Source organism: Sinocyclocheilus rhinocerous, unplaced genomic scaffold (genome assembly GCF_001515625.1).
Source record: "Sinocyclocheilus rhinocerous isolate Xijiao unplaced genomic scaffold, SAMN03320098_v1.1 scaffold166, whole genome shotgun sequence".
In the NCBI taxonomy this organism is placed as follows: domain Eukaryota; kingdom Metazoa; phylum Chordata; class Actinopteri; order Cypriniformes; family Cyprinidae; genus Sinocyclocheilus; species Sinocyclocheilus rhinocerous.
Window position 1 is genome coordinate 904,225 of NW_015633186.1, and position 14,608 is coordinate 918,832.

The 14,608-nt window shown below is 40.0% G+C and overlaps 1 protein-coding gene across 2 annotated transcripts in view; it reads right to left on the minus strand.

The window, feature by feature from the left end:
* bcas3 (BCAS3 microtubule associated cell migration factor) overlaps nucleotides 1-14,608 on the minus strand; it is a 232,095-nt gene that overhangs the window by 10,710 nt on the left and 206,777 nt on the right. For both annotated transcript variants that reach the window (XM_016556989.1, XM_016556988.1), the window contains exon 23: nucleotides 5,620-5,787. In XM_016556989.1, coding sequence (XP_016412475.1) covers nucleotides 5,620-5,787 — 168 coding nt within the window. The remainder of the gene's footprint in view (nucleotides 1-5,619; nucleotides 5,788-14,608) is intronic.

A 14,608-nucleotide genomic window follows, 5' to 3' on the forward strand; every position in this document is an offset into this window, starting at 1 on the left:
GACGGTGGAAACGCAGCGTGATTTTGGCCTCGGTGCTACAGGTCCGAGGCTATTAGCCCCGCCCGGCCCCGTTTAAAGCACTGGCTCTAACTGGCCCGACAGTGGAAAAGTGGCAATTGAGAGCTGCAGGCCCTATCCTCAGCAACAGCTCCACATAGGTCAGATCAACACAGCATGCAGAAATGGACCTAATATCTCTATGATCACGCCTGTCTTGTTGCCCACAAATACAGTGTCACTGTGTGCTGGAGGAGATGCAGTTTACAGAGGGGCAGTTTCAAGAAAAGGACGATTGAAATGACATATGGATGTATTTACACTTACCAAACTCACATGTACCAGGCATTATAGAGCAGCTAAACACTACAGATTTGCAGCACAACTTCATGGTCCAGCACACTTCCACTGAGGAACTTGGGTTTGGCAGGAGATTGAGCAGACCCAGATTAGAGCTGGGTTTGTTTATGCAATCCATCGTCCGCGTGCTGCGTATAGGTGGCGGATGATTGATTAGCACAAGCTAAGTCCTTTGCATGGCAAGTGACTGGGCTGCTGTGCTTTCAGCTGCGTCTTGTTGCTTTAGTGATGACTATCGCACCACATGAAAATGAGCCGTGACATTAAGACACGGAACGCTCTTTCGGATAATAGCTTGCGATTTGGCGAAAGAATACTTGTGAGTTAGTCCAATTCAAACAGGAATATTACTGTCATTAACCAGGTAAGCAAACAATAGAGGGTTTTCAGTACACCCAGAACAGGATCTACCCTATTGTGCGCTGGGATAATCTGGTATGCCAGTAATTAGCTGCTGCACATTACCAACTTAAGGCCTCTTTGATACATTTTCATGCCTAATTCTCAATCAAACCTCAATTTTTTGTTAGCATACATGAAATAAATAGTAGATGGTGAGGCTCAGTCTGAGTAAGCATTACCACAGAAATTCACTGTAAATCTACTCAAAGTTCAAACTATCAGCCATGTCAGTCAACAGCAAGACTGTACTTCTGTACTTATTTGGGAAGGAAAATCAGCTGATTTCTAGAGAATAAATTAAAACATATTAAAATGTTTAAGCTGAGAATATAACACGGTTATTTATAACTGAAAACATCATCAAATTTGCCAAAATATTAAATAAACACACAAGCACTCAGGGACTTTTCAGAATGTCGTCTTTCTAATTCTATGGAAACCTGAGGAACTTTCTGTGGAGTTCTGCACACAGATTCTGCGAGAGCCAACTATAACCAATTCCTGGTCAGACAATTAACTCAATCATAAAAAGAAACAGTTCAAACAGGACCTGACAATTTTATAAACTAAAACTTTGACAACTAGTGCGCAAAGGCTAAAATATCGAGTGATGAATGTTTTGATGGCTTTGGAGAGGTTGGAAAACAAACATCCTGCTTCTTTCATGAGTGCTAACAGCCAATCGAGAGGAAGACAGATTTTTGGCGCCCTGGAGTGTCTAGCCAATGGAGAAGTATGTACAGACGAGTGTTACTGGCGGATGTAAGTGCATTGTTCCTAGTTTCGTGACAAAAGCTCTAATCATCGTAAGTTCAGCCGGTCACAGTTCAGTCAGCTCAGTGGTGGTCACAGCATGCAAGTGTCCATTTATGTCGGGAAAACTATGCTCATGTACATGTGTTCTTTCTTTTACCAGCTGCCATGCATGACTGTTTAAGGGCCAGCCATGTGAATGTTTCAGTGTTGGAAAGCTACTTCAAAACTGTAGTTTAACAAGCAACTAGATATTCATAAATGAAAGTAGTTCAACTACAGTCAAGCTGAATAAGCAGTTAGCAACACTATAAATTATTACTAAAAAGCTAACAACACTGACGTGTGTATATATAAAGGTGTTGTGTATGTGTTTTAGAGAGTGTATGTACGTGTGTTGCTGTCACTGTAAAGCTCTGCCCTGAGGGTTGAACTGAATACTCAAGGATGAAGAGAAAGGAGAGGAAGAAAGAAAGAGAGGGTGCTTGAGAGCTGTCGCTAACATCCTCTTCACAATGAAGCTATTGTGGCATGTCCGGCTCCGACAGTGTGGGCTCTCCTTCAAGTGCACAAAAACCCATCGGCCTTAATAATTTTAAAAGTACACATATATTTGGTTCAGTAGACAACAAAGGAGGGTCCTTTCAACTTTGACACACAATTACTGTAAAACCTTTCCATAATCACAGTACTGTGCTAATCAACCACACAAAACATACAAGCATGCATTCAAATCTCTATATCAACGAAGAAACACAAACAACATTTTAGCATTGCTATATTAATTTTTACAAGTTATGACTACATCACTACTAGAAAACACTGGGAATCATCGGTAGGACAATAGCATTATCTGATTTTAAAACAGTTTGAACTGTGAACCAAACGAACCGATTCACTAAAATAAAACTAATGTGAGAAAAATATTCGCTGCAGCATTTTGTTTAAAGACAGACAGTGTATTAGCATTATCAAATTTTTAAGAGTCATGTCTTTCTGAGAGCTCTGTAAGGCTGAAGGGGGATGGGGATTTGAGAGTGTGCACTCAGTACTGTAGGCTTAACGGGGAAATAGATATAAATGTGTTTTTTGGGGCGGCTGGAGTAATGAGGAATGACAGAGACATAATCCCTGTGTGCAACCTCAGTAAACACTGGCAGCGGTGGTGTCCTCTTCCCCCTGCTTAAATGGAATTTACGTTAGGTTAGCACCAATGACAAAAATCCAATTTGCAACATTATGCCGCCGGCCAAAATCTAATTTTAAGATGACTGCATTTCAAGAGTTTTCTCTTACATTCCTTGCGTGACGGTAAACTGGGAGTCTTGCGTTCGCTCTCTATTACCTGCATGAGAAGAAATTCCCAGTTCTCGGTTTTCCAATTTCATTGATGTTAAACTACGAAAGAATGCTAAATCTGTGAACTGGAGGAAGGGGATAGATGGAATGAAACATGGAGAAGTAGTTAGCGACTGATAAAGCAGAAGAAGAAGAGTCTGAGATGTCCCCTGACGCTGCAATCCTCTTCTGAAGAAGCGCCTGTGCGTGAGGAGATGCTAAGTGTCGAACCATCTGCTTTCGACCCTTCAAAGAGGCTCCCGGCTGAACCTGCCTTATTAAATGGGGCGTCCCACAACTACAAAGAAAGCTGCTCAGGTATTACATAGACAGATGCACTGGCTCACCCACAGCTCAACGACACAATCCCACACTGCTTTACAACCGATCAGATAAATCCCACACCAGCTGTTAAGTCGTGTCTAGATGGCAAACCTCAATCTGTGAAAAGTCAAAGAATAAAATTATGGCACTTACACACTAGAAAAGAGGTTAAAATTGGGGTCCATGAAGTTTAGAGACCAAAAGAGTATTTACCTAATTCACACAGTATTATCTATCTATCTATCTATCTATCTATCTATCTATCTAATCTATATCTTCCTCAACTATCTATTATTTAAATTAATTTTAATTAGCTAGGATGCATTAAATCCTTAATTTAAAAAGTTTTAATTCTAAAATCTTGAATCACGGGTTACACAAAAATGTTATCAGCATATTAGAATGATTTCTGAAGGAACATGTGACACTTAATAAAGGAGTAATTGCTGCTGAAAATTCAGCTTGTACCATCACATTTTAAAATATATGTAAACAAATATAGTGCAATATGAAATTGTAATATTTCATATTTTTTGTAATTTATGTTTTTACTGTATTTTTATCTAACTAATGCAGCTATGGTGAGCATAAGAGACTTCATCAAAAACATTAAAAAATCTTACAACCACAGACTTTTGAATGGCAGTGTACACGAAATTTCAAAATTGAAAATTTTATGCCAATTTGATGGTTCAACTTTTGGTCACATGACAGATCGTCACTGACAAATTCTCAAGTTTATCTTTTGATGTGATCTGCAACATACAAACACACTGTATTACGTCGCACATGAATCCTGCAAGACTTTTCACAGAACACCATTTACCGTCTAGACACTACCCATGACAACAAATGAAGAGGGTACTCTGGATGACTATAGGGTAATTACCAATATTCTGCCGTTACTCTCAGCACTTACTGCCACATTAGTTGGTACCTTCAACAAAGACCCAAATGGGAATGGCTCGAACTCTTAAAGTCTGGCACCGATTCCTAACTGCAGCCGGACGTCTGGGTGAAAAAGACACAGACTGACATAACGGATGGCTAGCGCTCATCAGAGGCTCCAGCACCCTGTCCCCAGCCACCGTGCTGTTTATTTAGAGCCTCTCGCCGCAATCCATTTTTTGTCCGTACTCTGGGTTTCCTGCTTCAGGAGATGCTTAACGTTACATTCATCCGCCAACCCGTGGGGCCAAAAGTTGAGAGTAATGTGATCAGTAATGAATTTTGTGTTACATTAGGCTGTATAAATGGACGGACAAGCGCAGACTACAAGTGTCCGGGAGTCGGGCTTAATCTAATGATGCAAAAATAGAGACAGAACCAATTATGGAGAGGGCCAACTCGGTGCTGCTGCAGGGACTGCAAATGAATAGGTACAAATCAAATTAGTGCCTAATAGACGCGCTACGAGAGAGGGCCAGTCGATGCTAAATGCATTAGGGCCTTGTGACCTCGCTGCTCCAAGCAGCGGCGTCCAGGATCCAACCTCCATCCTCTCCAGATATCAAAGAAAGTCTTGTTCAGACGAGGGGGAGGGCCGGAGAGCAGCAGCTTCCTAAATGAGTTAAACATTTGGATTGTCAAGAGTGGCAATTTCCCCCCTCATTTCGCTTCGCTTGGCCGCCTCAATGCGAATGACCTAATTTGTTATTGTAAAACCTCTGAAATGTGTCTTTTCCAAGATGTGTACGAGAAATCACGTAAATACGCCAGGACGTATTCTTATCTCTGTGTAATTCAAACAGGATTGAGGAGACATAACTGATTCCCCTAGTCACTGGAAGAATTAGCAAGAGCAAATCGAACAAAATAGGGTTTACCATATTAACTTCGGAGGGAGTTAGTTTGCTTTTGAGCTCAATGAGCTACTAATGAGAATAACAAACTTGACTGAAGTTCTTTTTGTAGGTCTTTAACAAAAAAATTAAAAATAATGTTTTTTTTCTATACACTCAGAAAAAAAAGGTACAAAGCTGGCAATAGGGGGGTAGGTACCCTAAGGTACAAAAGCTAAAAGGTATATATTTGATATTTGTACCTTATTTACCCTCAGATGCTACATATTAGTACTTTAAAAAATACATATCAGCACCTAAAGTGCATGTTAGTACTTTTTGAAAGGGTAACACCCCAGTGACAGTTTTATACCTGTTTATCTTAGTATACAGAGTTATCAATACATATTCTACTTTTGAACATCACATAAAATGTTGGGGTCCGATGTTGTTCTAGGCCCCAATGACTTTCATTATATGGACCAAAACATTTGAAACATGAATTTTTAAGACATACAAATTTGGAAAAACAAAAATGATTTTTGTGAGAACCATCCTTTTAAATCTGACTGTGACATTAACTGTTGCATTTAATGGTATGTTATCTGACATCCATTGCCTATAAGATGTGCATAATACCATTAATGACAGGGTTTGCGCTCACCTGTCCCAGAGCCCACAATGTCTCTGCTGGGCGACTCTGACATTGCGTCTGCCAGCCTCTCCTTCAGGCCCTCTTCCGTGGCTTCCACAGAGGACATGTGACGCAGTCCAAAACTCTCAGGCCAGCTGCCACACACCTCTAGCAGGGTGACACTGCGGTCAAACATGCCTGCCAGAGAAAAAAACAGAGAGAAGAACAACAGTTCACACCACGATTTTGATTCACAACGCATTAAAGCTCATTACGAGTACATTTTATCACTGCAAACTGCAATTTTTTCTGTTCTTTATTTATTGTTGCTCATCAAATTTTATGATGATGATCATACCACATATCACACCATACTGACTTGAAAACGTTTCAATTCTGTAAGTCTCACTGAAGTCATAATACATAATGAACCTGAAAAGTGTCTATGGCTATGCTGGTGTAACTCGGAGGTCATAAACCGCTATCTGTGTTTCATCTGGCACACATAGCAGTTCAAGCCCCATCCGACCCCCCCTGCCTTCCTCTGACTGGGATAGCAAAGAGGAAATGACTGACCCCTGAAAAACACCACTGTGGGCCAAAATGACTTCAAACAAAAACACTGGGCTCATTTCGTCCAGCATTACGCGCCTAGGCCAATAAAAGAGATATTGCAGAAGGAGGGGGGTGTTAAGGAAGCGCAGTTTGTCTGTCTCCCGTGATGCTGCATTTCAGACAGTGGCGTCTTTCTGTTATAGATACCTGCCGCATGAAATACAGCTGCTTTATCTGAACGGCCTGTAGGGAGACCCTTTGATCTGCAGGCCAACGGCTATCTGGCCTTGTCTGGCCTCCCCTGCAAACCCTCAGCCACACTCGAGGCCTCTGACAGGCGCTAATGCGCGGGCGGCCGGTGGCGCAGCGCTGATAGGGAGGCAAGAGGCCTGCCGTTATCTGCTGTAAAACACCAGCCCGGCCAGACTCACAGACAGCAGATAACTTCATACCACTTCATAAAAAGCTGTTTGTCCTGTGTCTGCCATTGACTCCTCAAAGCAATGAAATCGCCCAAGTCAACAGGCCTGCCATCAAAGCAACTTCCTGCAGGCAGAGTGGGAGTGGCAACCGTACCTGCTGCCCACAATCAACAGCTCTAAAATACTAAAGATACTAAAGCACATACTGAACAGCACTTTGGTCTTTTATGGGATTTTGATATTTCATAATACCAAAAAAAAGAGTACAGAAATCAACTTTCAAACAAATCAATAAAATAAAAATAAATTTGAACACAAACATTTGCTAAAAAAATAAACTATATGAATTAAAATGACCAACTAAAGGAAATGGAATCAATACATACACTATATATATTGAATTTTCGTATTTTTTAAGTAATAATAATGATAATAATCTCTATATAATGTAGCCGATATATACACTGCCCGTTCAAAAGTTTGGGGTCAGTAAGTTTTTTACATTTTTTTTTTTTTACGTTCCTTATACTCACACAAGCTGCATTTATTTGTTAAAAATACAATAATAACAGTAATATTGTAAAGTATTATTAAAAATAACTTCTTTTTTATTTGCGATATATTTTAAAATGTCATTTATTCCTGTGATGGCAAAGCTGAATTTTCAGCAGCCATTACTCCAGTCTTCAGTGTCACACGATTCTTCAGAAATCATTCTAATATGCTGATTTGGTGCTCATGAAACTTCTTGAGAATGAATCTTATTATTAATGTTTTAAACCATTGTACTGCTTAATGTTTTGTTAAAATCATGATGATTTTTTTTGTAGTACTCTAAAAAAGTAAAAAGGAAATTCATTTAGAAACATTACAAATGTCTCTCCTGTTACTTTAAATCAATTTTATTTGTGCTGGATAAAAAGAATAATAAATAAATAAATAAATACATAAATATAACTGAACCTAAACTTTGATTGCTCAGCTTACTGGTCAGCAACCTGTTCAGAAGAAAGACAAACACCCGACCAGAGCAAAGTGCTTTCTTTCACGGTCAGAGTCATCAAACTCCTGAAAGTTTTAAACAGGTTTCGGAGGCTGTACGTCTGTGAGCATTATTTTAAAACAGCCCAACAGCTGAAGGAGAACGGCACAGACGATGCGGGGTCAGAAGTTCATCCCCACCAATAGGGAAGATCTCTTCATCAGACTGGCTGACAGCCGCCACAGCCCACATTCCGCATTATTCACACCCGTCAGAGCTCAGCCTCACCAATTCAATAATAAAACGCCTGCCGCAGGTTCTGGGTGAGACAAAAGGCCTGAGCGGATCCACGTGGATCCTCGCCTGTTCCTCTCGCTTTTGAATCTTCACTTGGAAATCCTGTCTGAACCACTGAGGTATGATGAGGTTGTGATGTTAACATTTAACAGGCAAAAAATATTTTTGTTATCATCATAAAACCCATGTGGGTTAGTCATCTCCAAGATGTTGGCAAACGCAGGGCTACTTATCTCATTTTTGAGATTTTCTTTATTTAGTTCAAAGAACATTCACCTTGACAGCCTCGGGTTACGGCAGGTTTACTGAGGCATGCGGGGGACACACATTATCCCGTTTCTGGGCTACAAGGGGTACCAGAGAAGCGTAAACACCTAAAAGAACAGCAAAGGTGGGGCTAATTCAATTAGGTTTTATTAAGGGGCCATAAGTGAAATTGAGCTAACAAGCAATTATCCCCAGGAAAGTGTGTTAGACTTGTGTAATGCTGCTCACTTGTATCTAAAAACAAACAGGCTTCTCGTGGAAAATGGACAGTGTGTAAATCACAGGCTGTCATTTGTCCAAGAAAGCATCTGCTTGAGCTGCCCCTGCCGAGAAGACCTCCACCTTTTTCTGGCCTTCTGCCACTTTTATTTAGAAGAGGGTAGACGGAGGACAGGAAATGATAGGGAGAGAGAGGTGGATCAGGAACAGGAAGTGCCCACATGATCAACACAGTATGCACTAATTACAAGCTGACTGAATAAAATAAAACAAAATAAAATGTTGGTGGCAAATCACAAGTTACATAAAAGCTGACTAAATCAAAACAAAAAGCAAAACAAAACAAAAATTTAAATCTGATGGCAAATGACCAAAGTTACTTAAAATTTTAATCTGAATAAAATAAAATAAAATAAAAACAATTTGGTGGCAAATCACAAAATTACATATAAGCTGACTAAATCAAAACAAAAAGCAAAACAAAACAAAAATTTAAATCTGATGGCAAATGACCAAAGTTACTTAAAATTTTAATCTGAATAAAATAAAATAAAATAAAAACAATTTGGTGGCAAATCACAAAATTACATATAAGCTGACTAAATCAAAACAAAAAGCAAAACAAAACAAAAATTTAAATCTGATGGCAAATGACCAAAGTTACTTAAAATTTTAATCTGAATAAAATAAAATAAAATAAAAACAATTTGGTAGCAAATCACAAAATTACATATAAGCTGACTAAAACAAAAGAAAACAAAAAAACTAGCCTACTAAATCTAGTGGCAAATCACCAGAGTTACTTAAAAGTAAAAGCTGAATAAAATAAGACAAGTTAAAATAATAAAATAAAAATAAGTTAAAATAAAATAAATAAAAAACAAAATAAAATACTATGACTAACTGCTAATAAAATTGATTACTAAAATTTTGGTGGCAACTTTAGTGGGAAAGCAGCATGGTCAGAATTCATTTGAGGCCTGTAGTTAGTCAAGTAAACTTTATTATCAGTTGATTATGGCCTTGCTCGAGTGAGTGTCCTCTTTGAAGAGATCAAGCCGTCCAACTCTCCAGATAAGAGCGACACTGGGCACTCAGACCGGCTTTATTTCCGTGCCCTCCAGCTCCTCGGTGTACCCTGCTTTCACTGGCTCTTAATCAGAGACCACTTTAAAGTGCCGCCGGTATACAGACACACACAGCATCAACGGCTCCTAAAAGTCAGTCTGACAGCGCTGCAGGCGAGCACACCACAGATAGAGCGATACGGACCCAAAAGCTGCCAGAAGTTGTTAGCGGCGATGTGTGAGTGTTAATGTAGATGTAAGCTCTGAGGATTAGCAGTCAGATAGATAGCTATAAGGAAGTCTTTTCCCTCACCTCCAAGGCCCCCATCCTCATTACATTACACTGCCTTTTAAATCATTTACTCCCTCACTCTCTCTGTTTCACTCTCGCTCTTTAGCTGTGAGAGTGTGAGTAATCCCATCAATACCCTCACTGGGCTTTTACACTCTCTTTCACACAATGGATTCCGGCTCACTCAGCCACGGCACTCTCCGCCCCGCTCAAAAGCCAGGTCGGCAAACTTAGAAAAACAGAGCGCCGTCTGGCAATTAGCCTTAAACCTTTAATAGCCAAGAGAGCAACGCTTCGTGTGTGGTGCTGGCTGCGGCTCCTTAAATTGTCAGTGTGAAAGTGTATTCAGAGACATTGTGTCTCCTATTCATAAAAACACCTTTATTCACTCCATGGGTGTGAAATGGCTCTTCCTGCAGGAGGAGGATCAAAAATCAGGGTTAAATCCGTGATAATGCCGCTAAGAGTTATGATGACCTGGTGTCTCCACAAAAGGGTTGTGAAACGATCATAGCGCTGGATCATAATGCTCCCATTGAGCTTATCTGGATTAGAAAGTCCTGCCTGGGCTCCCAAACACCTTTAATAGATTAAGAGAAGCCAATGTTTTCATGTATTCACATGGTCTGCCCTTTGTATTTTCCTTCTTTAATTATATATGGTTTCAAAACACTTATTCATTCCGCTGAGAGATGGGATGGAGAAGAGGCACAAACAGGAAGCCAAAAACTCATCCACTACATCTGGCATTAACATGCATTTTAGGTGATAGGATAGTGAATAGAAAAAACATATTTTTAGATGGTTTGAAATAGTTTTTGACCACATTTCTTGAAGATATCAATGCAAATGTGATTTCATTATTAGATTACAGCTATGTGCATTATATGCAATTAAGTTTCACACTGCTAATAATCAAAAGGAGGCCTGAAATACAGCACTAGAAATCAAATGAAGTTTGTGTAAGGTTTTATATACTAAATGAATGTTTGCGTCCATGTCAGATTGCAAAAACATACAGGAGCTTTCACAAGCCCCCATCTGATATTGAGTGCACAGGTGCTATGTGTATCTTGCTAATGTCAGAAGAAACCCATTGCATTGATGATTAAAGCAATAGGGGTGATTTTGTGATTGGTGAGGGCATCATCAGTATTAAACCCACTGGTTTATATAGGGTCCACTTCTCCCTTTACCCTCCCTAAGAGCGATTCCAGGCAAGAGTCGGGCTGCTGAACTCGTCCCATCCACCTCCATTTCCAAGTTCAATCCACTCTTCTCATTAGTTGCTCTCAGAAGCCCATAACTCAACATCAAACATCAGCATTAGCGAACAGCGTGGCTGCTGCAGCCTCTGCGGTTCTCGCTCGACGTCCGGGAAATAAACGAGGGCAGAAACGAGTGCGACCTCACTTGGGACAACACTGCTGTGTGTTTCTCCTTTCCCGCTCCTTCGCTTCGAATCGGGGGCCACGGGACCGCGTTAATAATAAAGAGCGCCGCGGTCCCGGCAATGATTAAAGGAGAATGATACGCTTGACGCAGAGCAGACCCTGCAGGGTGTGTTTGCTGACAAACTGCACCGCTCTCTGAAAGCTCGGGCGAGAGAGTGCACTCCCATGGCCCTGTTCAGCAGGGTTCACACACATACGCACGCAAACACACTGCATACACACATCCGAGTGTTGATCGGTCGAGTCTCTCACCACTCACGCCGGAGTTCGGCACATTAGCGTAATATATGCTACTGAGTTAAACAGTGTTCACATATTAGGTGTGTCCCGAGGCTTTTCTAATAAATTAAACTGATGGAGTTTGTGTAAACAGAACGCGGCCTAATGATGGAGAGCGAACGAGCAAGAAGCCGTTTTCCACCAGCCAAAGTGGCAGGGACGCCTAATTGATATGGAAGAGTATTGTATTACGCTGTAACTTAATGAGGCAGACGTCTTGTTTATGCTGAGAAGCTAATGCGTTTCACAGCTACTTGAGTGCATTCATTTCTCTGACAGGCTGGAACGTATCGAGCCCCTCCTGTGCTCGCCAGAGCCAAACCCTACGGGGCCGCACCGATCCACGAACAAAACATGACGCCAGGGCTTGACTCAACAATCAACACTCAAAATACTATCAAATCTTATTCAAAGCAGCAACAGACACAGTTACTTATGTTTAAGCTGTTCTTGTCAATAACCTTCAGCATGGCAAGAGTTCACGGTAATCACAGTTGGCAAATTGCAATATTTGTTGAAAATTTCCGAGACTCAGTCACTTGGACTGTGCTCAGACTTGTAAAATGAATCGTTCCAACTCAGCTGATAATAAAACAAAGACTTCTAGAAAATTTTTTTTTTGTGCACTATTCAGAATTAAACTAAGAATCTTTTACATTTTACTAAATGTAATTTAAATGTAAATAAACACAGCAGAATAGCAATCTGAACATAAGGAATTACAATTAAAATGAACTGAAATTAAAAGAAATTCATAACAAATTTATAACTAGAATAGAAAAGCTTGTGAAGTCAAAGGATTGACAAAGTTTTGTTTAAATATTTTGAAAAATGTTTTAAAAGCCTCTTTGTTTGAGGATTTATAGATCAAACAAACAAACATCAAACGAACAAATGAACAAACTAACTAGTGAACAACAAATAAAAAAAAATATCAAATGAACAAACTATCGCACCACAAACGAACAAACTACTAAACGAATGAACAAACACACTATCAAACCACAAATGAACAAACTACTAAACGAATGAGCAAACCATCAAACCACAAATGAACAAACAAGCAAACTATCAAACCACAAATGAACAAACTACTAAACAAATGATCAATCAAACCACAAACGAACAAACTACTAAACAAACAAACAAAACATCGAACCACAAACGAACAAACTACTAAAAGAACAAACAAACTAACCACAAATAAACAAACTACTAAACGAATGAACAAACAAACTATTGAACCACACATGAACAAACTACTAAACAAATGATCAATCAAACCACAAACGAACAAACTACTAAACAAACAAACAAAACATCGAACCACAAACGAACAAACTACTAAAAGAACAAACAAACCACAAATAAACAAACTACTAAACGAATGAACAAACAAACTATTGAACCACACATGAACAAACTACTAAACGAATGAACAAACAATCGAAAAACAAACTACTAAACGAATGAACAAACAAACAAACAAACTATCAAATCACAACTGAACAAACTACTAAACGAACAAACAAACTATCAAAAAACAAACAAACTACTAAACAAACTATCGAATCACAAATTAACAAACTACTAAACGAAGGAAACAAACTATCAAACCACAAATTAATAAACTACCAAATGAACAAACGATAGACAGACAGGCGGACTGACAGACAGACGGACTGACAGACAGACGGATAGACAGATAAACAGACAGACAGATAGGGTGTCGTCAAAGCATACCGTGTGTGTGGACATGAACGTGTTTCTCAGATCTATGAGAGACGCGTAAAATCTGGCGCTAAGGGTGAGTATCCACATTAATCACAATACCGCCCATCCTAGCAGACCCCATCCATCAGACCGCTGTTGCCGGCGGAAACCTGAGCCCACGCACCGCCTGAGACTGCCAGCCCGCAGTTGACGGATGGACATGGCCTTAATCCCCACATAACACAAACACACACCTGTACTCACTCTCTCTGTCAGTCTCACACACACATACTTCTAATACCTCAGAGCAATGAAGATGCAAACAGGGACAAATACAGTATGCATTAGGTTCATGCAATAAATCTGAAATGTAACATTCCTGTTACATCTGGTCTGACTACAAGAATACATCCATGATATAAATACAAAGGACTTTGCGCTCATAAAAAATAAATAGTCTACATGACACCAGGATGTATTACACTTTGTGATGCCTAAATTGACTTGCAGCATATAAAAGGATTTATTTTAGTTTTTTTATTTTAAATTTATTTAGATAAAACAGTATATCACACTGGTCATTTATGGCCTATAGGCCATACAACGAAAATAATTAATTACTGACTTATCACTATTGGTCAGCATTTTAATTACAGTTTATGCCTATGTAATGAAATGTATACATTTTTATGTGCGACCTAAGCATTCAAATACATTTTACTGCCCAGTGTTCCCATTCATGCAACAAGTCCAAACCGAAGACACTCTCCATGTGTCTCTTTCAGCATTTATTTACAGTGTTTGCATTTCCGAGGGTCTTGATAGTTCACACTTTCAGTCAGGAAATGACCCAGTACAAACATAAACTCGCACTGCATTCTGTTTACTGTTGCCTTAACGCACGATGACTAAATAGCAGCATGTTATTTAGATATTCTCATGCGAGCAGAAATGGAAAGTCACGCTCAGGGCACTCAGGGGGCTTTGTGATCTCATTTGTAATGAGGAGGAACGCTCAGACAGACATGGCGACGGTGATTCCTGCGTTTGTCCGGCTAACTAAGTTAGGATCGCACGGACAACAATTTGTCTCATGTCCACCACTGGGGGAGGAGAGAAAAGGAGAGAAAGTGAGAGAGAGAGAGAGTGAAGATGTGCAGAGGACAGAGGTCTCAGCTGGCTGTGAGATGGGAGGTTAGCGCCGTAGAGTTCCCCCCTCGCACAGACACGTCCACAGGGCCCTGGCCTTGTCAGATGGCATTAACTATCAGACTGTAGATGTGCACCACAGAGGCCACACTACGGGAGAAAGTGATCTGATTGATTGGAAGCACTGTTACATCTGACTGGAACAATGACTTGATTGGCCACGAGGTCTGTGGACCCTGGATTCTCCTCTTCAATGACAGAGCAGCAGTGGCATAAATCAGATAATGTTTGGGAAGAACTGTATACGTTGTATTTATAAAACA